We start from the raw sequence: 27,236 nt of genomic DNA on the forward strand, positions 1-27,236 counted from the left end.
AATGTTTATTTTTCAGTATTTTATGTATATTTTGGAATGTACTCTGATTGAATATCATGTAATGACATCACATTAAAGCCTTTTTTCATGACCATGTACACTATGAATTTATCTGTAGTCAGTTGTTCGATGGTTAGCTACTACCCTGCAGCCTTGACTCTTCCTCAATTGCTGGAATAAACACGACTGAGGACACAGCCAGAAAATACCCAACTCTCCTCTAGGTGGCACTGTGTCATAAGCAATAGATGGTACAAGCAACACCTAGCCCAGGGTTTCTTAGCCTCTGTGGCTGCATTTAGACATGCGGCATAATTATATTTTTTTGACCAATCAGATCAGCCCTAAAAATGATCTAATGTGAAAAGATCTGTGATTGGTCAAAATACCTATTGGTGGGGAAAAAATTCACTGAGGTCCACTAAAAGTAAGCCTAGCATTTGGACTAAATCAGTGTCAGCTCACTAACTGACAGATGTCAGCAACATCCATGTGATTGTTTTCAAAACCTCATCAGTTCTGTATTAGTTTGGAGAATGAATATGTGCTACATACTGATGAAAGAAAAACTGAGATGGATGATGGTTGTTGCTTTTATTGTGAAATCATGGCATTCGTGTAACTCCTCTGAAAAATGGGCCACATGTCCAACCAAAACTTTACTGCAGTGGTTGCAAGAACCATAATAGCCTATGTGACTATACTCTCCATGAGTGGGAAATAGTGTACCTGTAAGCCCAGATGGGCAGTTCACAGGAAGAGGTTTACTTAAGCTCAGTGGTTTTCTGTCGTGACATAAGATGACATAGACATCTAAAATACATGAAATATACAGACACAGTTGACTTCAGAATAGTATATTAATTACATTTTATTTCAGTAAAATAAATTAGATTAAAAAATGGACAAGTTTGAATACATTAAAAGAAATGAACCATAATGATCTCATGCGAGACTATAATGTCTTTTAATCGTCTTTCTCCATCCTCGTGGATTGAACCAGTATAAATGACTTGTAGAAAATCATAACAGTGCTACTTAAAGAGGTGCCACTTGAAATTGTGGCATTTGTACACAGTGTCCCACATTGCTCACACTGAACACTTTCCAGTTCCTCATGAAACACTAGAAGTCCCAATAAGAGAAGTACTTTGCTGTCACTTTTGCAACAAGTTGTATATTGTGCTTACCCATTCTCTCCTTCTTTTTATGTGGCCATTTTACAACTTTTTCTGCATTCTTGGTAAACTACCCAGATTTTCCTCTATCAACCGGATTAGCAACAAAACCTTTATCATTATTCAAACAACGCAATTGCAATAAATGTATTGTTTATTGTAGCAATTATCCATGCATTCAATACCATTGGCCAATTTAGAGATCTAAGGGACAAAACCTGTACATGTGTGTTGATATAAAATAGAGGAGAAGACTGTGGATGAGTTCAGAATGGCAGCAGAACACCACCAATATCCACAACTCTTTTACAAGTCTGAGGTGGTGCTACATGTAGTAACAATGTCTGGATGTTTCACTTTGTAGTCACTTTGAGGAAATGTTTTTATCTACAGTCAAACACTAATTCACTGGAAAGGTTATAGCTCATCACCTCACCTCATAACACTGCTGAAAAGTGTCACAATGAGTGCTTTTTTTAATATAGGTAACAAAACAGTGTTCCTTGAGTACTCTGTACTCACAACATACATAAATTCCATCTTACCTGTAATTCCATCTTAATTCATGTGCAGTGCTAGCCTCCGAAGCCTGCCTGAACCCAGACCTGCCACAAACAAACTCCCGACATGGCCTGAGTTTCATCCCAGGCCCTTTATGTAATACACAAGTGTGCTTGTATAATTATTACACCTCTCAAGTCTTGCGAGAACTGTGCACTTACAGAGTACATTAATCAAATGTCACCCAAATGAGGGCCTTTTGACCTCTCCTTGTCTCTATGAATTGCAAAGGGGACTCAGAAAACTGCAAAGGGCCAGTAAGACTGCCTGTTGCCTGGGGCAAAAGTGGCACTGAAATTAAGAAATGGTGAGCTCCCTCAATTCATTCAGGAAAGTGGTCGACTCAATAGGGATCCTTCATACTGAAGTGACGCAGATGATGCTTTAACAGGACATCATGTTGTCTGCTTACAAGATGCCACATTATTGGTCTTGTCTCCAAGAGACCTAAGCTGATTCCTAGTTTCCCCCTACTGAGGAAGAATACAGAGAACAGCTATGGGCAAGAGCAGACACCCTGCCTCAAACGTGAGGAGAGAAGGATTGGTAGACAGGAAAAAACAACATACCAGTGGTGTTACTGATGTAAACATGATATTAAGTATGACTTTTTACAGCCCTACTGCTCACTTATTGTAAATCTCAACATTACCCATTTTCACTTACAGAAGAATATGAACAGAAATGTTGTGTTGAATCAGACATGTATTCAATGATAAACTTTAACAGAAGCTTTGGGAATCTATGCTGTGCAAATACCTGCATTTTGCAGCAATTCACACAAACCAAATCACTCAATGCATTGATACTTGCTACAATGTGTTGTGCTATGTGAAGGTTTTTGTGACAGAATACATTAAATGCAAGTCCAACACTGGTGTCTGCCGTTCAATTCCTGCCAAATCCAAGACGGCAGGTATTTCACTTATAACTGTAAATTACTGTCTGTCATTGTTTCTAAGTTTGAATGTGTTACCAGAAGGTTACATTTTTTTTCATTAAACCCCGTCCTTCAACATACAATATTTACTGTTCCTTAAAGATCCAATGCAGATGTTCTTATTTCAATATCAAATCATTTCTGTGTAATAATTAAGTACGTTACTGTGATTGTTTTCAATTAAAATAGCTTCTTAGCAAAGAGCAATTTCTCAAGCAAGAATTTTGCTAGGACTGTCTGGGAATGGTCTGAGTGGGGAGGGGAAAACCGATCAAACTGCTCTTACACTAAAATGGCATTATCAGCATTTCACAGTATTATTCCAACTGCATAGTGTGGAAATATATATAAAACACAGACAAATCACATTTTTGACTGCACTGGACCTTTAACTGCCTCTGCTACTCTCAAACAATACTTAATGTGCCTCGCGATCAATCTTATTCTTCTAATCATTAAGTATACAATTTATTCCAGCAAACAACATCACTGAAGACCCAAATTGCCATTGTTACCTCGAAAGAAACAGAAAAAAAATCTTATTCAAGAGTTACTTTATACAAACAATGACCTGAATCTACGTAGAGATGCATTTGTACATACTGAATCATAGAAGCACTGAAAGATTTGCTCTTCAAAAGCGCAGTTCTGTATTTTATCTTGCTGTTCCACCCCTGCCATGTCCAGTTTGTGCTCTTGGTCCTCTGCTGCAAGAAGCAGGTTTTATGCTTAAACGGTAAAGTCCTTCCTAGGGATAATGCTTGACATCAGTCAGCTGATTCAAAACAACGGACAGTTTATGCCAGCATAATTTTTAGTTGCGAACAATGACAAACACAGTACAGACCACCCGACTAAAAGAGGAATGATGACAGGATGCTCTGCCACGTTTTCTTGTTTGTTGGTTTGTTCCATTTAGAGATGCTTGTTGTTTCTTTTTAAGCTCTTGAACTGTGTTCTGTGTTGTGTGTGTTAAAAGAGAGCACCATTTTAAGACAATTCCTCTTGAAAACAAAAACAGACAAACAGTCGCCTTTAGGCTGCCATAGAGTTAGTAGTCAAACGTTTAACAACAAAAAGGTCTTGCCATGTCCCAAAGTACTCTGGAGCCATTGCTCTGTGTGTCTTAGATGTACAGTAAATAGTACAGTTTGGTGTGGTTTGTCTTTGCTCTGTTCTCCCATGTACAATTTCTCTGGTACACTCATGATTCAGATGGATGACAGAGGTGGTATGGACAGGGAAGAGGGATGAGGTGAGATTGTGGTTGGACAAAAACGTTGGACGAAGTTGGATGGGTGTTGCTTATTTGTGCGCTTTGTGGGCCAGTCACACAGTCCCATCACACGGTTCCGTTCTCCTGTCTGGGCTTGTGGGCGGTTGTACGGGAGGGGGTGCTTAGGGATGGGGCCAGGGTGCACAGGAAACCAGCCAGCAGAGTGAGGCCTAAGCCCCCCCAGGCACAGAACATGGACCAGCCGTAGCCATGGCTAATATCCTCTGGGAGGCCATACATGTAGCGTGGGTAACGCGACAGCTCAAAGTTGATGCCCGCCACACATGTACATAGGGAGATGATACAGCATGTTCCTGAGGGAGGACAAGGAGACAAACGGAAATGTATGGTATTCACAGCAATTTCAATGAACTATATACAGTATTAAGTCATTCCTATGTTGGTAGGCCTAGTGGGTCAGCCAGACAATAAATGGTAACATCTTCACACTCCATTTACAGAGATGTCATGATTTATTGTATATCTTATTATATAAACCTATATGTGTTCACACATATAGCTCTCTCTCACACACAAGTGCATATACCCAAAACTACTGTAGTCTACGCAATGCATCAAACAAAGACACACCTGCACAGCCTGCACACCTGCACACACACACACACACACACACACACACACACACACACACACACACACACACACACACACACACACACACACACACACACACACACACACACACACACACACACACACACTAAACAGAGAGAGGAGCCAGCTCTTACCTCCCATGAGAAAGAGTAGTCCAGCTACATACTGCATGAGGTCATGCTGCTGACAGCAGCCCAGCACTCCGATAATCCAGCCAAACAGGATGATGGACACGGCCATGCCCACAAAGCCAGCCGTCATCCTGCGTAGATCTGCACCAACAGACACACACCTCCATCATTTTAGTGGACAAAGAACAGTGGAGATCAGAGCAGGAGGCCCAGTGGGATCTACAGCATGCACAGCACAGAAATGCAATGTCTGCACAATCATATTCACGGCATATGATACATCAAAATATTCCTGACACAAATAGAGCCATACACCCTTACAAATCCCTGTCACTTCCTTCATAGAACCATGTAATCTTCCTTATCTTTTTGAAGGATATCAAAACTAGAGAGGGCAACAGGGAGGGGTGAACAGCGATAACAAGAAGATGAAATTGCTCTCAATGGCCGCCACTTTAAATGTATTTGATCCTGAGATAACAGTTAGAGAGAAAGAGAACTAGAGAGATAGACAGAGAGAGAGAAAAGGATTGAACATAGGGAGAGTCCAGACATACTGTACAGCCAGTAAGACATCCATTAGACAGACAGACAGACAGACAGACAGACAGACAGACAGACAGACAGACAGACAGACAGACAGACAGACAGACAGACAGACAGACAGACAGACAGACAGACAGACAGACAGACAGGCTCAGACTTACGGAGTGCATGCCACTCATCCTGACGGATGGTCTTGGTGATGTTGATGGGTAAATTCCGCGGAAGGATGGAGGAAGAGTAGTGATACTTGACTGGGATGCACCGCTGAATCAATCCTGAAGAAAAGAGTTTCTGATTATGATAGAAACACAGTCTTGATAAGATCTTGATAAAACAGACGGCTTTGCAGACAATAAACTCAACCACACTGAATATGGTGACTCAGTTAAGCATGTAGACACTACAGTAGTTCTAAAAGAGAAAAATTGTTTTGAGTCCTTTGTGTCACTGTGAATGATGTCATCATGCAATATCCTCAGTGTGCCTCAAAGTGAAAGACAGCTAGCTGTGATTCAGAGCAGAAACAGCATCCGGCATCATTCATGTAGATCAGCCTTTAATTATTTCTCAGTGCGAGGTGGGTATCCAGACCAATTATAACAACAGGAAGAGACGAGAGTTGCATTATTGTTTCATCATATCACTGCGATGAGATAGACCACCTATGCTCAAATTATTGCAAATATCTTCACATATTCCTGGATGTTGTGTACTGTAATCATTGTGGTTGATTTACCAACAGTTACTTGTGTGATCAGGGAGAAGGGAGATTTATGCTGGAATATGTTCATGACGTGGTTTTGTAAGTGTGGAAGAAGACCCCTGCCATAAAGCCTAGTCAGTCACCATGAATGGAAAAGGCTGTATGGTTCTGGAATAAACAAGAGGAAGAATCAAAAAAGAAAAGATGAACTAGTGTGAATGTTCAAAAAAGGGTTTACAAGGATTTAGCATTGAGTTCACTCAGTTCAGAGTACAGAAATACATAATTCATTGTTCTCATGTTCGGTGGGGAAGCACAATACATCCAGATGAGCGGTGAGACATTTATGTCCCATGACTACTTCTGCTAAATCTAACATTGTGTGAGTCTCAAGACCAAGAGCTATGGATGGAGACTAATTTACTAAGCACTTGCTGAGTAGCAGATCTGACTACCTACTCGCTAATATTATTTGATACATTTTAGGTCAAAGGCAGCAAAAACAAGTAATCAAATGTGAGAACCCAATGTTGAGGCAGGGATATCACCAACACATTGTTATTGACCCACCAAATATGATAGAGTTGTCAAAAGTCACAGTGTGAAGCTCCACTCTTAGAACACCTGGACTTCAGCTGCAAACATTCAGCTACATGAAGCTAAGGAAGTCAAAAGTACTGTATGCAGGCTAGAACATGGAGCCAACAGTTCACAGCCTCATATGGAACTATAGCAGCCTGAGAGAGGAAATAGACATTTCTGGATTGGGTTCCATGTCCCAGTTACTGAGGAGAATCTATAGTATTGGCCAAATGAATCACTTTCAATGTGCTCTGATCTCATAGTGTGGTGGTAGCCAGATCTGTTTGTGCTTAAGCCAACTCATCTGTTGTTTGTTTTCATGCCATAGATGTAGCATTGAATCACAAACATATCTGGCTAGTGGCTACCCCCTGGTCCCACCAGGTTACTTATATCAGTATTACTGTGGTGGTGGTAGTATACAGACCTACTAACTTCACTATAGAGACACTTTGAGGTTTGAGTTGTGAGGTGTCTGCAGATGCAGACCAACTCATCATTCTGAGAAACAAGGGAGCAACTAGAGAGAATATCATGTTGTCCAGTGGGCCTATGTGTCTCAATGCAATTCAACCTGAGGGTGTAGTGGATTTTGTTGTCGATTTATGATACGCTACAGATTACCTTATTCTATCAAAGAAATCAGCTCACTTTCCCACAATTCTGACAACAGTAACTGTTTACCTCAGCATGAGGGTCGTTCCACCAATTCGGTTCCTTTTGAGAAGTGTAACTTTAGGATTATATATTTTTTTGCTTTCACCTAATTGTAACATTCTGTCATTAAGACCACATGTACAACTTAATTTTTTTAAATCTCAAGTTAAATTTTTTTTAAAAAGACTGTAGTAAAGTGCCTAATAAGTGCCAAATAAAGTAACAGGGTTGACCATAACAGGGTTGACCATAACAGGGTTGAAGTCAGCCATACATCCATGTATGACATGGGGAATGGAAGATTGCTGTGCGAAACAGAGAATGGCAATTAAATGCAAGCTACACCCCAAACAATGACATTGTTAAAACATTTCAAGGGTTGACGTGATATGTTCGACCCGCTCAGTTTTCCACCACAAAACAGGCAAAAAAAGGAGAACCAGCTCACCTGCTTTTACACTATGATTTTACTATAGATGGGATGGTTATTTAACTAAATGCATGCATGCGCAGCTATGGGGCAAAGCAGACAGGGTTGGCTTAGATTGTTGACAACATGTAAACTATATTTCCTCTCCAATGTTTAATGAAAACAAATACATTTGCACAATGAGCACTTACTTGTTGTTTCTCAAATACATCGTTACAGTTGTTGGTTAGCTAGCTAGCAAATTTGAGCCATATTGGCATAGACATGACATCAGTCAAAACACCTCAAAACAAGACATGGTATCAAGAACAAGATACAACTATGATCCCCCACATGGCAGCTTGTCATTGTTCTTAGTTGGCCATCCAGAATAACAACACAGACTTCTGCCCCATTGAATCGCGAGCATCGTTTTCGTGACGTTGTTCAGAGTTTAGAAACGTGACGATGTTCAGAGTTTAGAAAAATTAATAGTTTCACCATATAAAAACGAGAGCTCAGTTCACGTAACAGGGTTGACCTTAAAATGAGGGACGGACGTAAATGAATCACTAATCACATAAAATAAATAATAATCTTCAGAAATTACTTTTTCAAAGCAACAAAAATAATTAGGGCTTTACAATGATGCTGAAAACTTGGGTACATTTTGGAGTCAAGTGGGTTAAAATCTTCCTAGAAGTCACCGCGGGTGCGAATAGTGACATGTGAAAATGCTGAATATTGGCACTTCAGTCTTTATTCTTGTTACAAATGTAAAGATTTATTGAATTCTCCAATTAATTTCATATTTAAATTCAACATTGGTGCACAATTTCTACTTAAAATATCAAAGGGATGCAAAATGAACTTTATTTTCGTGGAACAACCCATGAATATGTATGTTTTCACTGTCCTCTAGGCCTACTCTGGACCGTTTGAATCTGATTGAATACATTAGGAAAAGATCCTGGTAAACAAACATGCTATAATTTGTGGGGAATTCTCAAAAATATTCAGTGTCCTGAATTTCCTTGAACGAAGGTACTGTGTTTATGCTAACATTGATGCTGTTGTTCTCTCATTATTCGTCAGAATCTCAGAGTAGTCAGTCATGAACGCCTCATGGCATTGCACAGAAAGCCCTGCTGTTATGTATCGGACGAGGCCGTTCTACGAGAATTCCATGCACTGTGATTTCCTCTCTTGCAGCTCAAAATTCCCACGAAGCAGGATGTTTATCAATAATTCAGTCGTTGGTCTTCTCTCCGTCTCCCCGGTGACAACCGACGCATCACCCATAACACATTATCTAGTATTTTAATGTAACAGACGCCAAATGCACTCAGCAAAATCGAACAGTCCAAATAGCACCTGACACAAAACCGTTTCGCTTTTACAAGTGAAGACCCCCCTTCCTCCGCCATAGCGTGCTGCTGCTAGGCGAACGGACTGGGCGCAAAGCCTGAAAAGAAATTCAGCACCATGGACAGCGCGGTACACACAAAGCGTAAAAAAATACGCAGGTGTCACGTCTTCGGCGTCACGTACACGACTGGCATTTCCATCTAGATGATTAACTGATTATTTATTTGCTACTGTAGTTTACAATGATGAACAAAAGCCCCTCTTGTAAAATATTATTATGGCAACGGCCCTACAGTGACAGTTATGAGCATCAGTTAATCCCATGCCCAGTGTGTCAATATGATCATGTTAAGCTTGGATCTGAGCATCATGCTTACACTCAGTGAGCAGCATCAGTACCACATCACACCAGGGCCTGATGTAGGCTATTAGCTGTAGCATCCTTACCTTTATATATGAGGTCCTCTGTCTCCAGGTCAAATCCATCTCGATGACACTTTCTCCAGAGCCCAGAGATGGTTGAATTGAACTGGCGACTGCAGTGGGACTCCATAGCTGATGCTGCAGCCAGAAAGTGCCGTTTTTCCCTAATAAGAGGCTGAGCTCCGGCACTTGGACTGTTACCTTTCCTTTCAATGCCCTTTGGGGGCATCTGGAGGGGGAGATTGCTATTTGAGATATAGATGTACCCCGGGTCGTTTCTCTTGTTGGCGTAGTTTTTACACCTTTCTCGGTGTCTTCGCGCATCTGTCTCATACCAAAAGTCGGTGCAGATTGCCATGGCTAGCAACCCCAACGCACAGAACGCTAAGAACAGCCCACTGCTGGTTAAAATTTTCATGGCCGCCATCTTCCCCACTCGATGGAGAGCCCAGACAGTCGCGAGAAGAATCCTCGGCTGCCGTGATGGTACCCCGTGTCAAAAATCCCGAAGGCGCTCACACCCTCATGGACCTCTGGACAGCAAACATGATGGACGCCCCGGTTCTCTTGGGCTAGATGCTGTCTATTGTTGTCGTGCGTCCCGGCAGATGTGATGATTTTTCCACCATCTGTTTTGGTACTGGAAAGAGGAGAGGGGGTGGATGGCGACCAAAGCTGCGAGGAGTGGGTAGTGATGCAATGCACTCTCTCTCCTCTCGGGTTTCAGTAGGATGGGAAGAAACTAAGCTCTGGCAATATATCTCCAGCAGGTTGTTCAATAATAATAATAATCCTAACAATAATACTAGGGGTAAACATGTATGATTGATTAAATATGAATACATTGTGTTAATATACGAATTATATCATATGTATTATTAGTAGTATTATTGTTATTATTTGGGACATTGGGATCTGCTACAACTGTAAGGACCTGACAGTTGTTTTACTATCATATTAAGTATATATATTGGGCCATGTTTTATGTATCATGAAGAAACACACATGCACATGGACCACATGCTGGATCAAAACCTATTTGTAACCCAACATATTTCATTACAAGCCTTTTCTGTGCACAGTTGACAAACACACTGAGACAGGTGTGAGCTGAAATTCAACTGGACCCACCACAGCAATGATTGGTGTCTTTGTTTACAAACTACCACAATCCAGGTTTGATTGAATTGAGCCCACAGCCTTTGAATATAGTGAAGTTTCAATATATAAAACAAGATGGAGACACACTGACCAAGGGATTCCAAGGCCTACATCAGGGCTCTACAACCCAGTCCTGGAGAGCTACTGCCCTGTAGGTTTCCACTCCAACCCTAATCTAGCACACCTGATTCTAATAATTAGCTGCTTGATAAACTGAACCAGGTTAGTTACAACTGGGATTGGAGGGAAAACCAACAGCAGGGTAGCTCTCCAGGAACAAGGTTGGAGACCCCTGGGCTACATGATAACAACATCAATATTTAAGATGAATCAAACTATATTGCTCAAAAAAATAAAGGGAACACTAAAATAACACATCCTAGATCTGAATGAATGAAATAATCTTATTAAATGCTTTTTTCTTTACATAGCTGAATGTGCTGACAACAAAATCACAAAAATAATCAATGGAAATCCAATTGATCAACCCATGGAGGTCTGGATTTGGAGTCACACTCAAAATTAAAGTGGAAAACCACACTACAGGCTGATCCAACTTTGATGTAATGTCCTTAAAACAAGTCAAAATGAGGCTCAGTAGTGTGTGGCCTCCACGTGCCTGTATGACCTCCCTACAACGCCTGGGCATGCTCCTGATGAGGTGGCGGATGGTCTCCTGAGGGATCTCCTCCCAGACCTGGACTAAAGCATCCGCCAACTCCTGGACAGTCTGTGGTGCAACGTGGCGTTGGTGGATGTCCCAGGTGTGCTAAATTGGATTCAGGTCTGGGGAACGGGCGAGCCAGTCCATAGCATCAATGCCTTCCTCTTGCAGGAACTGCTGACACACTCCAGCCACATGAGGTCTAGCATTGTCTTGCATTAGGAGGAACCCAGGGCCAACCACACCAGCATATGGTCTCACAAGGGGTCTGAGGATCTCATCTCAGTACCTAATGGCAGTCAGGCTACCTCTGGCGAGCACATGGAGGGCTGTGCGGCCCCCCAAAGAAATGCCACCCCAAACCATGACTGACCCACCGCCAAACCGGTCATGCTGGAGGATGTTGCAGGCAGCAGAACGTTCTCCACGGCGTCTCCAGACTCTGTCACGTCTGTCACGTGCTCAGTGTGAACCTGCTTTCATCTGTGAAGAGCACAGGCCACCAGTGGCGAATTTGCCAATCTTGGTGTTCTCTGGCAAATGCCAAACGTTCTGCACGGTGTTGGGCTGTAAGCACAACCCCCACCTGTGGACGTCGGGCCCTCATACCACCCTCATGGAGTCTGTTTCTGACCGTTTGAGCAGACACATGCACATTTGTGGCCTGCTGGAGGTCATTTTGCAGGGCTCTGGCAGTGCTCCTCCTGCTCCTCCTTGTACAAAGGCGGAGTTAGCGGTCCTGCTGCTGGGTTGTTGCCCTCCTAGGGCCTCCTCCACGTCTCCTGATGTACTGGCCTGTCTCCTGGTAGCGCCTCCATGCTCTGGACACTACGCTGACAGACAGAGCAAGCCTTCTTGCCACAGCTCGCATTGATGTGCCATCCTGGATGAGCTGCACTACCTGAGCCACTTGTGTGGGTTGTAGACTCCGTCTCATGCTACCACTAGAGTGAAAGCACCGCCAGCATTCAAAAGTGACCAAAACATCAGCCAGGAAGCATAGGAACTGAGAAGTGGTCTGTGGTCACCATCTGCAGAACCACTCCTTTATTGGGGGTGCCTTGCTAATTGACTATAATTTCCACCTGTTGTCTATTCCATTTGCACAACAGCATGTGAAATTTATTGTCAATCAGTGTTGCTTCCTAAGTGGACAGTTTGATTTCACAGAAGTGTGATTGACTTGGAGTTACATTGTGTTGTTTAAGTGTTCCCTTTATTTTTTTGAGCAGTGTATATTCCTCCTTCACTCAGGCTCGGCTGATCCAAAAACACTGCTAACGTATATCAAAGAAACGTTTTACACAACTTTAGAGAGACATTCAATCAGTACTTAGGGATAGGATTTTGTTTACAATACAAAGCAAAGTTATGTGAGTAATTACATTGTTATTACACAAGTATAAGAGCAACTTAGTGTAAAGTGTCACCAATGAAGATTTGGGGACATATTCCTACTCAAAATTGTGCATATGGGTCTCAATTGTTCATCTGAGGTAAAGGAAGGTAAAGATAGCAATGAAAATCAGCACATTGTTCAATAGTGCAACAATAGATGTCCTTGAAAGACTTTACATGCATTTGTTTTCTCTGGGTATACTATGTGCAATACGTGAACCCTTTAAATACAACAAGGTATGAAACATTTACATCGGACAAGGTTTGTGTATAATTTTTCAAAGTGTGCCTGATTTTAGTTAGGAGGTCCGCTGATCTTTATCTGGACTTGTCTTTCCTCGGACCGAGTGGGATCAAGATCTATCTCCTGTTAGAAATGTTGTGCAATGTTCCGATAGACGATCAGAGGTGAATTACGCTCGAGGTCATCGGTGTTAAGTTTATGGATTTTCTCGCTTTGCGGTATAGGTTGTCATTCATGTCTCATATATGGAATTAAAATGTCTCTCATAGCTGTCCACTGTGTCCGCATTGAGACTAGATTTCTTGGTCCCGCCCTGTATGTAAATTATTTGACTTTATCAAAATAGTGTTTATTTTAAAGACACAAATACACACCATAAGTCAATGATTTTAGAAGGTCTGATACTGAAGATTTAAAAAATGGTTTCACTGTCCAGATCCATCTACACTTGTAAGATATCCAGACACTATGGGAGAATCTCAATTGCATCCTCTCTACTCGCCTCCTCCTGCATTGGAGGATGTCAGAGGGGAGGGACCTCTGGCTTTCTCATCCAATGGGTTTAAGAAGGCAAGGCGAAAGCGTGTGTGGAGTATTCAATTAAGATCCTCCCAATGCTAATCACAACCAGATCACAGTGCGTCTTTTAATCATCTACACCTGTCTGAAGGTGTGGGCACAATCAGAATATGGACAAGATCAGGATAAATGGTGCGTGTTAGAACCAAGTATAAACGGAGCTTCAGTGTCTTAACTCACAGGAAGGCTCCCACAGACAGTAGGCTTCTCACAGGACTAAGGAAGCTAATCTGCAGGGGAGTCGTTATGGCAACGGGTTCTTGTCAAGAGTGAACAAACAATCAATACCCCCCCCCCCTCTTCTGGCTCCCATTACATTTTAAGCCCGGACTCTTTGCTGCAGAACATGCGCTTACAGAAAACATATGTTTAGTGTTGAATTTTATTGTGTAACATATTGATGCATAATCTCTATAGCATTCACTTAGTGTAACTTGTGAGCATGCAACTACCAAGAGTCAATACAGTGCAATTAGAAAGTACTCACACCCTTTCACTTTTTCCACATTTTGTTACATCCTAAATTAAACATTTATTAAATTGAGGTTTTGGGTCACTGATGTAAAACACACACACACACACACACACACACACACTACCCCGTAATGTGAAAGTGGAAGAAAAAACAATCTTTACAAATGATTTAAAAATGAAAATCTGAAATGTATTGACTCATTAAGTACTCAATCCTTTTATGGCAAGCATAAATAAGTTCAGGAGTAAACATGTACTTAACAAGTCAAATAAATTGCACGGACTCTGTGTAATAATAGAGGGGGGGGCAGACATTACATATCCCTTTGAACATGATGCAGTTAACACTTTGGATGGCATCATTACACCCAGTCACAACAAAGATACAGGTGCCATTCCCAACTCAGTTGCCTGAGAGGAAGGAAACCGCTCAGGGATTTCACCATGTGGCTAATGACGATTTTAAAACATAGTTTAATGGAGGATGGAACAACATTGTACTTTAGTTACTCCACAATACTGACAGACTGAAAATAATACAAATATTCCAAAACATGCATCCTGTTTGAGACAAGGCACTAAAGTAATACTGGAAAAAATGTGGCAAAGAAATTAACTTTTTGTCTTGAATACAAAGCATTGTTTGGGGCTAACACAACACAGTGTAGCACTTCATATTCCATGTGCTTGTCATCAGCAAGGAATAGGTTGTTTAGGTTAAAAAGAAACGAAATAGAGCTAAGCACAGACAAAATCGTAGAGGAAAACTTGGTTCTGTCAGCTTTCCAACACTGGAGAGAAATTCACCTTCCAGCAGGACAATTACCTTAAACACAAGGCCAAATATACACGAGTTGCTTACCAAGACATCGTTGAATGCTCCCAAGTGGCCTAGTTTCATTTGACTTAAATTGAACTGAAAATCTACGGCAAGAATTGAAAATGGCTGTCTAGCAATGATCAACAACCAACTTGAATTTTTGTAATAATTTTTTTTTTTTTTTTTAAATGGGCAACTGTAGTACAATCCAGGTGTGCAAAGCTCTTAGACTTACCCAGAGACGCAGCTGTAATCACTGCCCAAGGTGTTTAACAGACTCAGGGGGTTGGATACTTATCTAATCAAGACAGCGATTTATTTTCCAATAATTATTTTTAAACTTTGATGCGAGTATTGTCGATTGCTGATTTAAAAAAATAAATGTTTTCAATCCCACTTTGTAACAAACATGAAAAAAGTCAAGGGGTGTGAATACTTTCTGAAAGCACTATATAGTAAAATCAAGACCACACAAAAATATTTTGCATAATATTATTATAACATTTCTAAATCATATTTTCCTGAAATTAAGCTCTCATTATAATTAAGGAGTTCCAAATATATCTGTCTGAGTGTCTTAACAAATTAGCATTGTATACAATTGAAAGATACATTGATGCATATTCAAGAAAAAAGAGCATGTAACAGATTAACACAAAACGCAATGGTGCGTGATGGAAGTCACAACAGAACTTGAAAAAAACATTGCACCATGTTACTTTCTGAAATACTTCAATAAATACTTAGCAGTACAAGCAGATACAGAAACCAATAAGACGCAATAAGACGCAATAAATATAAATTAGCCTGAAAGAGACAAATAGAAAGCGGCACATGAGCATACCATTTGAAGAATGTAAGGAAATGTGTATGCATTTTGTATGGTAAAGCCATGTGAGATTAAGTTTATACAGTATGCATGAGCTGCTCATATGTGTCTGATAAGACCTGTTTGAGTATGTGCATATGTGCAATAAAACAGAATGAGACTGAGTGTCTGCCCATTATGGTCTGACGCTCTCAGATAGTCCAGCTACTTCCATGAAAGCTTCAATAAGCTTTCTTTAGCTCTCTTGCCATTTCAAAATGTCTGTCTCTGTCTGGGTTTGGCACATTAGTGTCCACACAGACAGTAGTCAGAGATCAGCAGACAAGGTGGACAGTTGGTCTAGAGTCCTGATAGAAGAAGCAGGTATCATGATTCAAGGTGCCGTTCCGATTGTCAGATCGCGTCCATGTTGATGGCCATGCTGATAGGATGCGTCCATGTTGATGGCCATGCTGATAGGATGCGTCCATGTTGATGGCCATGCTGATAGGATGCTTCCATGTTGATGGCCATGCTGATAGGATGCTTCCATGTTGATGGCCATGCTGATAGGATGCTTCCATGTTGATGGCCATGCTGATAGGATGCTTCCATGTTGATGGCCATGCTGATAGGATGCTTCCATGTTGATGGCCATGCTGATAGGATGCTTCCATGTTGATGGCCATGCTGATAGGATGCTTCCATGTTGATGGCCATGCTGATAGGATGTTTTGGCACTAGGTGGAGTATATAAAAAAAGTTCCATATAATAAAAAGGGCGATTGAACGCAATCTGAGGACTTAACTTTAAAGGGGGATTTAAACAGTCCAGTGAATGTTGCGGTGATGTTTTCAATTACATTTTGGTAAAGCAGGCTTGTCTTTTGAGCTCAATCCACTACGGCAGACAAGACCGCCATGACGGCAATGCCACAGCACAGGAGCAGGATCTGCAACAGGGAGTGTCTGGAAGAAAATAAGAAAAATGTTTTTGCTTCAGTGTCCGCCCAGTCATTTTCATATTAGCTTAACACTTTTTTCCCCTCTGCATATTTAGTCTCTTAGTGGGTATTTGCATGGTGGTCAGTGGCTGTCCAGACTGACCAGTGTACATACCTGAGGCTGGTCTCCTCCAGGAGGTCAGGCACCACGTTGACCAGGGCTATGTACAGGAAGCCTCCCGAGGAGAATGGTAAGATCCACGCTGTTGCATTTTCTACACAGGATAAAGTGGAATGAAAGACATTTGGTTTGGCTTAATAATTAAACAAAGCTTTTCATGCTGCTTGGATGCCAAAGCACTGAAGACTATATGGTTCCTTGATAGCCTATGCCAAGGGTGTGGACAGTTCGACATGGGCAGGAGCTCACCGGAGCGGAGTACCAGCACTTAATGGTCTACTGCTTTAGCTCCTGCACCGCTTATAGAATATTAAATCAAAAGTATTGTGGATCTCTTACACCTAAATATAAACAGTACCGGCACCCAAAATAAGTACCGTTTCTTATTTCAGACAAGTCAAGCACCTGGTGTGGAGCTGTAGTTTCAGTGCTCTGCTGCTGTTTTGTATATGGAGGATGCTAGGCGGCTCACCTGTCCCTCTGGGAGACTGGGCACACAGGGCGAAACAGGCCCCCAGCACCCCTCCCAGGGCTGTGGATAGCTGCATGCGGGCGGCACTCCAGCGGTCAAACCCTGCACGCAGCAGGATGGCAAAGTCGCCCACCTAGAGATGAGCAAACATCATGTAAGCAATGTGTCACAGATCCCATTTATGTAAGGAAAAAAAGATGGGGATATCAACTACAACTGAATCAATTCATGACTCAAAAACCAGTCATAATTAGCTTTCACTGCATGAAGTATGTTACAACAAAAAATATTCAAAATAAATAGGTCACATCCCCTAAAATAGCAAGTTTGAACTTACCTCATGGGGGATTTCATGGAGCAGAATGGCAAAGGTGGTGAGACACCCAACCTGTCAGGAAATAGATAGAACATGTCTCTGATCAGGCTCTGCAAAATATATACTGTACAAGATGTGTTTCCGATCCTATACTACTCAAACTCTGATAACTCCTCTCCTGTACTACATTACACTGTGTATACATGACAATGTTTGTTTCATGCATCCAACTGGGCTTCTACTTTGATAAACACCATCATGCCTGCATATAGAAATATGAGTACAGATGGAAACCAAAGTAAGTGGGATGCCCATGTGTGTGAGCAATGTAGAGACATCTAGCTAGTTTACTTCCTCTCTGGCAAACTCTCCCTATGGCTCATGCTGTTAGCCTTATGCCTCTCCAGCTGGACGTTCTCCCCCACAACCGTGGGTAACGTAATCATTATTCTACATCAGAAAATAGCAAGGTAGAATTCAATGTCCTGACTCAATGTTCTGTACTGTAATAATGACAATACTGTACTTCGTATTAAAAATCATAGAATTGTGTTGTTGAAACTAGTCTCTTAAGCAGGGGTGCAGTATCATGCCCATAGTGGACTGAGCTGAGAATAGTGAATGTTATGGCTAAGTGAGCGCTGATACAGCTATCAACAAGTCTGCCAAGGGGGTTGGGTCCTCTGCCAATCATGGGCACGAGATGGGCATGAGCCTCTCTAATGCCAAAACAACCACCTTTCATAACATACTGTGGTCTGTAATAAATCTGCTCTAACTTGAAGTATTGTATGCATTGTTTATGACCAAGGCGCATTTTGTTTAAATGTTTGCATTGAAATTAGTACCCGCTATTAGGTTTAATCTGCATTTATTAAAAACCCACACATGGGGACTATTTAATATAGACCACCTGGACAGACTGTTCTGCAGACTAACTCACCTTCCTGCTGACCAGGAAGCTCCCTGCCACAGCCAGGCCATGGGTGAAGTTGTCAATGCAGTTGGCCAGCAGGTTCAGGTACCCACTCGTCTGCCAGATAGAGACACAGAACCAAGTCTATACAGGTTAACATTCAAAGGATCCCACAGCTGACTCACACTGAAGTCATATACATAGAGCGAAAGGGGTTACTTAGTACAGAGGATTTCAGTTTGGTGGCTCTTAAGCAATGGAGACTTCCAGATTGTTCTCCCTTTAGTCATTTACATATGGCTTGTTAAAATGAACAATATCCCACCAGACAAACTTTACCCATTTGATCCAACTTACCTTTATTTTCTTTGGAACTTGATGCAAGCTGCTCTTTGTCTTGGAGGACGAGCTCCACGTATCAGAATGGTGCCCATTGATGTGGGACAACGCCTCACTACTGGAGTCTGAGCTATGGGAGGTCTGAGGAGAAGGAGTGACAAAAAAAACAGGTATTAGCCCAATCAGCAGGAAATTCCATAGCATGAAAAGGTTTACATAGTACACTACACATATAGATTCCATTGAGTCAACCTACAGTACTGTGTTTCTTCTATGTCACCCATAGCTTCTCTCCAACTACTAAATTCCTGTCAGTCGTCGCATCTTCCACTGAATTTGCGTGCTTTGAAAAAAACCAAATTCATTCTACCCCAGGCCATTCTCCTTTCCAGAGCAGGGCTGACTTCCCTGTTCCTTCCTTGTTTAGAGCCATTTACAGTACGGCGGCATTTATTAGTCAAATCAAATGAGGCAAATAGCCTGCTGTATTCTAAATGTGGCTGGGAAATGTTCTCTATTTTTGTAACCACAAGGAAGAAGTCAAACTATACATATCTTCTCAAATATCAATCTGTCCCCTAATGTGTGAGTGGGCTGGGTAATTCATTGGAGAGTGGGAGTTTGACACCAGGTGAGATCGTGATTCATGACCCTCTTTAAGGAATACCTGGGATAGGATAAAGTAATCCTTCTAACCCCCCCCCCTTTAAAGGATTTAGATGCACTATTGTAAAGTGTTTGTTCTACTGGATATTATAGGTGAATGCACCAATTTGTAAGTCGCTCTGGATAAGAGCGTCTGCTAAATGACTTAAATGTAAATGTCTTAAATGTATGTCTCTGAATTGAATAGTGACGGCATCTTGATACTGACATCGAAACATGCTTGATAAGACTCCATTTGTGGAATGAGCCCTGATCTACCCAGTCTCACTATCCACCCCTGAACACTCTCCTCTGGCCTCTCTGAAGTAGATGTAGCAGCTGCTTCCTCCCCATCTCTATAAATAGCTACAATGAATGGCATCCATGTCTGGGCTCAATCTTCCTCCTCCTCCTGAGCAAAAGAGAAGGAAGAGGAAAGTGGTACACACACACACCTTTTGCGAGATGTATGGGGCACAAGGATAAGAAACAGAAATACCTGAAATTAAATTAAGGATTATCTCTTGAATAACAGAACATTTTAGCATAAGGGATCACAAATGCAGTATGATTAAAGGTGCTGGTTTTCATCCTTTTCACCAGCAACTTAGAGCTGACTATATCAGTGAAATAAAATTGATAAAAAGGAAGCATACAGACATTAAGGCCTTCAAAAGACTGCAGTTGTGTACCTCTGTTTTTACATACACCACAAGAAGCTCTCCCATTTCTACAGAGCAAAGAACATCTCAACTCATCTAAATCCACACTGTCAGACAGGGAAAATGCACCACCCAAAACCACTCCATACCCCAAAACATCAAAGGAATCCTGAAGCTAATACTCTGCACTAATACCCACTCCAAATCCCATATGAAAAAGGGTCTCACTGGTATTAGAGAAATGGAGGGGAGCTAGAATACAGCTTTGATCCCAAGCATGTCTAGCAGATAGACTCAGGGCTATGGCACAATGGGTCCCTGCATCAGATTGTGGGGGTAGGGGAGCGATAAGGTTGCATCAGTAACCATGTTCCAATCCAGATTAAAGTTATACCTCGTGAAAAAAAATAATCACAACAGCTGAGATGGAAAAAGGAAGCGTCGGTACAATTTCATAATTGTCAACAGACAATTTGCTTGTTCAACATGGTGGGATCTTTTTGTGTCGGTAAAATTAATTTTGCGACAAATTGAGGTGGAAACTATTTATTGCCTAATTGTTGATCGCATTACCATCATATCGAGGTAAATTTGAAGTCAAGTTGATGCTATGATGTGTGGTCCTAACTTGAAAAAGCTTGCCCAGTTTATTAGGCTTCAGATGAAAGAAGTTATGATGAACTTCACAGGGTGGTGCACAGTCAGGAGCTTAATGCTCTTTTCCAATAAATATTGAGGATCTTATTTTGTATGCTAGTGACATGATTTGTGCTTAGCTGCCAATTAACGAATAAAAATGATCTTATCCATCCAATCCTATAACCTAACCTGTCCACTTTATCAGCAAGCTGTTGTCTAGAGAGAATACGCCAAAACTAGATTGGGCACGTTTGCCATTTATCGCAACAGTTTGTGTGAAAAACCAAATAGATAGGAGTGGAAAATGCAATGGAAACACATTGTCATGTACTGACTAAAAAACATAAGATCAAACTTCAGCACCAAAGTGGTTTCTATGTACACTGCATCACAGCCTTTTATCCACAACACACCCGTTTGATAAAAACAAACCTATGGTGGGAAAATGTGCATATCTTTTTTAAATGCACATTTTTTAAGTGCACATTTTATAATATTCACATTCAAATCTGTAGAAAATTGGAATAGTTTGACTCAGATTTCTTATTTTCCATTTGGACTCAAACTCCACTTATGAAGTTATAAATAAGACCATTCTGGGAGATTCCCATTCAGGACATAATGTGTCATCACAGCACTGTTTAATCATTACCTTAAAGCTGCTTAAATTCAGAAGTTGATTGTTGAAGTTAAAATGCTAATGACTCATCACTGAAGAGTGGAATAAAAACTGATTGTGGTTTCTTCAGCCACAACACTATAAAATCAAGATGATCTAATGTGCCTTGTTTAAGTTTAGATCAAAGTTATCCACTGAAGACCAGCTCAGATCAAACAGAAAGCCCTAGACAGAGCCAACTGAGCCACTAGCCGCCCCAATGCGTGGAAGAGCAGTGCCACTGTGGTACCAGTGAAGGGATTAAAGAGCACTGGTGCACTGGACACACCTTTTAAATAAATATGTGAGGGTTCCAGCATATGAGATGAGGTGTGTAATTAGATGCATGACATTAACATTCTTTGGAAATACATGCACGCTATTTCTTTAAATAACTTGGGGCTATTAAAGAGTTGTATCCGGTGCACTGACTCGACTCTGTTGTACTTTTCATGTAGACAACATGGACAATAAAACAGCATTGAACTACTCACAGGGACATGCTGGCTGTTACCAATGGAGTCCTCCTGGCTGTTCTCATCTGGGAACATCTTCTCCAGGAGAAGGAAGGACAGCATGCCCATGATAACCCACAGGCCCTGGGTCCTGTAGTGAAGCTGGCTCTCGTCTGAATACAGGGAGGATGGAAGAGACATACAGTGTGAGAAAGGCTCTATTTTAACAGGGATGACAAACTCATTGGAAAACTTCTCTAGGATTGCATGGTGACCCCCTTTTACATGGATCAGTGGAATGCAGGCATGGCTTAGGGTTACTCATCATCGCCACTGACTTCACAGAAGTCAGCAAAGCAATTTAAAGTGTATTTCTACATGACAACCAGAGGACCTCAGGTCAGGGAAACTTAATCCTGGGCCACATCCAGTTGTCAAATGTTGCAGATAGAAATGCCACGAATAGAGGGGACATGATGCCTTACTATACATCGGTATTTCCCAATGCCAGTACCCAATGCAAGCACACCTTATTCATCTCATTGAGCGCTTGATGATTAGTTAAGCTAAATCAGGTGTGCTTTTCCAGGGTTACAATTACTTTTTTTATTCTTTAAAAAATAAAATAAATACTGGAGGACTGGAGTTTGGAAACACTGCTCTACTTGAGAGAGAAGCATGTCTGTTTACATAGAAATATATATATGCAATGTGAATGTTCCAAAATGTGTCCTGCTGAACGCATCCCTGGTAATCCTAAATTAATCAACAAAAGAGACACTGAACAAAAATATAACATAACACGTAGTATTGGTCACATGTTTTATGGACTGAAGTAAAAGATCCCAGAAATGTTCCATACGGACAAAAAACTTATTTCTCTAATGTGACAAATTTGTTTACATCCCTGTTAGTGAGAATTTCTCCTTTGCCAAAATAATCCATTCATCTGATAGGTGTGGCATCTCAAAAAGCTGATTAAACAGCATGATCATTACACTGGTGCATCCTGAGCTGGGGACAATAAAAGGCCACTAAAAATCTGCAGTTTTGTCATAATGCCACAGATGTCTCTAGTTGAGGGAGCGTGCAATTGGCATGCTGACTGCAGGAATGTCCACCAGAGCTGTTGTCAGAGAATTTAATGCTAATTTATCTACCATAAGCCACCCACAACAACGTTTTAGAGAATTAGGCAGTATGTCCAACCAATCTCACAACTGCAGACCACATGTAACAACGCCAGCCCAGCACCTCCACATCCGGCTTCTTCACATGTGGGATCATCCGAGATCAGCCACCGGACGAAACTGTGGTTTTGCACAACTGTAGAATTTCTACAGAAACCGTCTCAGGGAAGCTCGTCGTCCTCACAAAAGTCTTGACCCGAGTGCAGTTCAGCGTCGTAACCGACTTCAATGGGCAAATGCTCACCTTCAGTGCCCCATGGTAGCGGTGGGGTTTGGTATGGGCAGGGATAAACTACAGACAACTAACACAATTGCATTTTAATCAATGGCAATTTAAATGCACAGAGATGCTGAGGCCCATTATCGTGCCATTCATCAGCTGCCATCACCTCATGTTTCGGCATGATAATGCATGGCCCCATGTTGCAAGGATCTGTAAACGGTTCGTGGAAGCTGAAACGGTTCCTGGAAGCTGTTCTTCCATGGCCTGCATACCCACCAGACATGTCACTCTTTGAGCATGTTAGGGATGCTCTGGATCGATGTGTACGACAGCGTGTTTCAGTTCCAGCCAATATCCAGTAACTTCGCACAGATATTGAAGAGCAGTGACAACATTCCATGGGCCATAAGCAACAGCCTGATCAACTCTTGGTGAAAGAGATGTGTCGATCTGTATGAGGCAAATGGTGGGCACACCAGATTCTAACTGGTTTTCTGACTCATTCCCGCAACTTTTTTTTAAGGTAGCTGTGACCAATAACTGCATATCTGTATTCCCAGTCATGTGAAATCTACAGATTTTTTATTTTATTTAACCTTTAATTAGGGCCTAATGAAATTATTTCAATGGACTGATTTCCTTATGAACTGTAACTCAGTAAAATCTTTGAAAGTGTTGCATTTATATTTTTGTTCAGTGTATATGTTTGCACTAAAACTGCTTTGAAGAGTCATTGTAAAATGCTATATTGACAAATCGTTAATACTGAAGAGAATATCTGCACATCCAATGTTAACTTAGAAAAAAATAAATGTGGTATACAGGGAATGTTAGCTGTCATTCCCTGTCTGTCTCTGTCAGTTTGAAAAGTGTTGAAATCAACTGTTTTCGCAAACAGACTATCTTTACAATATTGCTGACATGACAGATACGTGATAAGGAAGCCTAAGGACACAGGCATTCCACTGGTCTGTGTGAAGGGTCAGAAGAGGTATACTGGTGGGGAGAAATAAGCACAGGCAATTTGAATGGGGATGTCTCCAGGAGGGATAAAGGGTATAGAAAGAACAGGAGGGTGCCTGAGAGAGAAGGTTGACCCACCTGGGCTGCAGGAGTGGGAATGTGCCCAAGCCTCCGGGAGCAGGTGGAGGAACACGTCACCCAAGAGACCACCAATGGCAAAGCTCAAGAGCTGCTTTAGCTTCTGACAGCCAGCTGGAGACACACGGAGAGTAACAAGAAAGAAAGAGATAGCAATTATGAAAAGTGTAGTTGAGGTAGGCTGTATCATCCATGATTTACAAAAATGCTGGTTCTTACCGGTTTGAACTAAAACATTTACAGGCTTCATTTAAAATAAATCTGCAGAATAAGTGATTTTCTACTTTAGCTTTCAAATTAAGAGCCATTAAATATTTGTCTACTTAAACATTTTCATCTTTGCATGAAGTATGACTTAATGATGACTATGACAATTAAAGAAATAGGCCTACTGGGAAATTTCTCAATTTATGGGCTCGATTTTTTTAAACTTCTGAATGAACAGCTTCAGAGAATGCAACTGCAATGGCATTACAAGATGGCATTAGTGATCTGACTTCTTTCTCCTTACCAATAAGCACAAAGAACCAGGACAGGCAAAGCCAGCGCCCTTCAGTGTTAATTGTGTTCTGAGAGGTGTTGAAATGCAATACATAGTGGCCTGGTTTCTCTTCTTTGAGAGTGAAGAATACAGCATGGCAATGAGGACACACCCAATTCAGCACCATTCACATTGACACATTTATCCATTATCCAACTAGGCTTATGTCAGCGATACCTTTAGAATTACTTTCTCTGGTTCATTGTCATTTTTTTTTAACAAACACTGCAGGATTTGTGTGAGCCAAAAGCATAATCCCAATGGAGCAAAGGAATCATTGAGATTAGACCAACATTTTACAGTTTGTAACACTATATGCACATAAATAGTACTGGTATCTCACATGGTTAAATACTCAATGCAACAACAAAAATCAGCAACGCAGCTTTGGAGATAGTGACTGTGGCCTCTATACACTCTACTTGAAGGCTGTGTTTAAAAGAGTGTGGTCAGGCAGAGTTCAGAACCACATGGTTCATCTCATAAGCAGCAGTTTCCTCAGAGAAAAATAGAGGTGCCATTGCTCCATATTTAAATGGCTCTTCAGAAAAAAATGGTACAGAACCGTATTTTATAATTAAAAATGGCCAGCTCACAAGGGCCCCTTGATGATGTGAGGCATTTGCCTCTTCTGCCTAATGGTAAGTCAGTCACTGTAGGCTACCTCAGGATGTCTAATTCTGTGTGTGTGGTGATCAAGGCATAACCAGTGTGGCTCATTTTCAGAAGAGAGACAAGGCCTACATTAGTCTGGCTAACAGCAAGGTTACGTATCAGTTTAGGTCACAAATTACCCGCTGTCTCGAGGGCCGCTCCTGCTTCAATAGGAATAACAAGAAGGGGGAAAATTCCACTGAGGCCTACAGCAACAGACCCAAGCAGAGAGCAGAGCCAGACATCGGCACGTTCACTTGCAAAGAAGTCGGCTAAGGCCTGGAAGCCTAGGAACTCATCTGGAAGCCCTGGGCCTGATCCAGCGGCTGTGGCTGTGGCATGAGCCATGGCTGCCTGGGACATCTTCTCCCCACTGGACACCCCTCTGGAGGAGATGACCAGCAGGGCAGCACCAGTGAACAGTGTAGCCAACGCCCAGCTGGGCATAGGGCCTCTTGATTTCATCTGTCCCTCGTTCCAGAGAACACCTGCAACCAACAAGGACAATGGTGCAAGATGGAGAGGTAATCATAATGTAGATAGGCTCACATGCATTGTTAACTCAACATAGATGCTTTCTCAAACAAATTGCATGCACATTCACTGCCAAACAGTTTGTATAGAGATTTTGGGCTAAGGTTGCGATATTGTGTGTGACCACTAATGGGTGATGACAGAAAAAATGGACAGGACAAAATAAATCCCTTGGTAGGGTAGTCATTCCACCAAAACAGATGGAAAAAGTGCTCCATGAGCAACTGCTTAGGTCTGCTAATGTCTAAGAAAACGTGTCTAAGGGGACCTATTGCACAGCATTGTGACTTGAACTAAACCAAATAACTATGGTTGACGTTTAATTCAGAAACATATTATTATATTAACTTTATATGGTTGTGTGTGATAATGCCCGCGAGCCCCTTGGCCTGCGGTACCCCATCTACACTTCAGCGCGCCTGCGTCGCATTTTGAATATGTTCATCAGAGCGCTGTTCACGGTCGACAAATCACAAATATATGGGAGAAAGACAACACTAAAAAGTTGGAGGCTGTTGTGAAGAATTCGCAAACATGGCTTGCAGGAACAAGTAAAATGCATGTTTACGTCAACGATAGATATGGGATGCGGATGATATGTTGTTGTGTGATGCCAGACAGCTCGCGCAGTAAAAGTTGAGGCGACAAAGCACAAGTGAGTGTTGCACACGTTCCGGAAAGGCCCAAACATTGTAACATTTTGATGGATTGTAACATAGTAACAATTTGTAGGCCAGCTAACGTTAATTATAATGTAACAAATCTCACTCACAGTAGCAACAGCTGTATCTGCTACGTTAGATATGCATCGCATGGATTTATTTAGTTAGCTAGGTGACCGTTTTTACTTATAGGCTACTGTTTATTTGGCAACCAGTTGCTATTTAATTCGCTCTGCTACTTGGAAAGTTATGGTCGTGACGCCCAAATGGCTGTCTATAAACAAACTCAGCTAGCACGCTTAACTAGCCAAGCCTAACGTTAGCATTTCAAGCCTTAGAAGTTGAAGTCAGTTAGTTTGGATTGCTAAAATCACGCCGTCAACTTAGAAAAGGTACGTAAGTAATGTGACATAAAAAAAAACTATATGAATATATTTTACCCTGTTGTGATTCCTGAAGTTCTTCCACCAGTGTGTCCCTGCCATCCAGCTCAGTGAGGCAGGCTAGCGCTGCTGTTCCACTCTCCAGCTGATTCCGCAGCTAACATTCCTGCCACGGCTTCCCCTT

General features: G+C 41.6%; 2 protein-coding genes across 3 annotated transcripts; both read right to left on the reverse strand.

Annotated features, from left to right (window-relative positions):
- Window positions 1-2,998: 2,998 nt before the first annotated feature.
- On the reverse strand, window positions 2,999-10,090 carry LOC115203210 (transmembrane protein 178B-like). Its single transcript, XM_029767662.1, has 4 exons — window positions 9,414-10,090; window positions 5,409-5,522; window positions 4,705-4,842; window positions 2,999-4,269 (listed from the first exon to the last, which is right to left on the reverse strand). Exons 1-4 carry the CDS (start codon window positions 9,814-9,816, stop codon window positions 4,022-4,024), a joined length of 903 nt encoding a protein of 300 aa, XP_029623522.1. The 5' UTR covers window positions 9,817-10,090; the 3' UTR covers window positions 2,999-4,021.
- Window positions 10,091-13,799: 3,709 nt separating this feature from the next.
- slc39a13 (solute carrier family 39 member 13) lies at window positions 13,800-27,236 on the reverse strand. Of its 2 annotated transcripts, XM_029767664.1 has the most exons (11): window positions 27,110-27,236; window positions 25,614-25,961; window positions 24,279-24,392; window positions 21,804-21,937; window positions 18,724-18,846; window positions 18,394-18,483; window positions 17,472-17,522; window positions 17,135-17,267; window positions 16,657-16,756; window positions 16,401-16,506; window positions 13,800-16,277 (listed from the first exon to the last, which is right to left on the reverse strand). In XM_029767664.1, exons 2-10 carry the CDS (start codon window positions 25,936-25,938, stop codon window positions 16,431-16,433), a joined length of 1,146 nt encoding a protein of 381 aa, XP_029623524.1. In that variant the 5' UTR covers window positions 25,939-25,961; window positions 27,110-27,236; the 3' UTR covers window positions 13,800-16,277; window positions 16,401-16,430. The 2 variants fall into 2 exon arrangements, with proteins under 2 accessions (XP_029623524.1, XP_029623523.1); XM_029767663.1 differs by having other exon boundaries at window positions 13,800-16,506.

The sequence above is a fragment of the Salmo trutta genome, chromosome 12 (genome assembly GCF_901001165.1).
Source record: "Salmo trutta chromosome 12, fSalTru1.1, whole genome shotgun sequence".
Lineage (NCBI taxonomy): Eukaryota > Metazoa > Chordata > Actinopteri > Salmoniformes > Salmonidae > Salmo > Salmo trutta.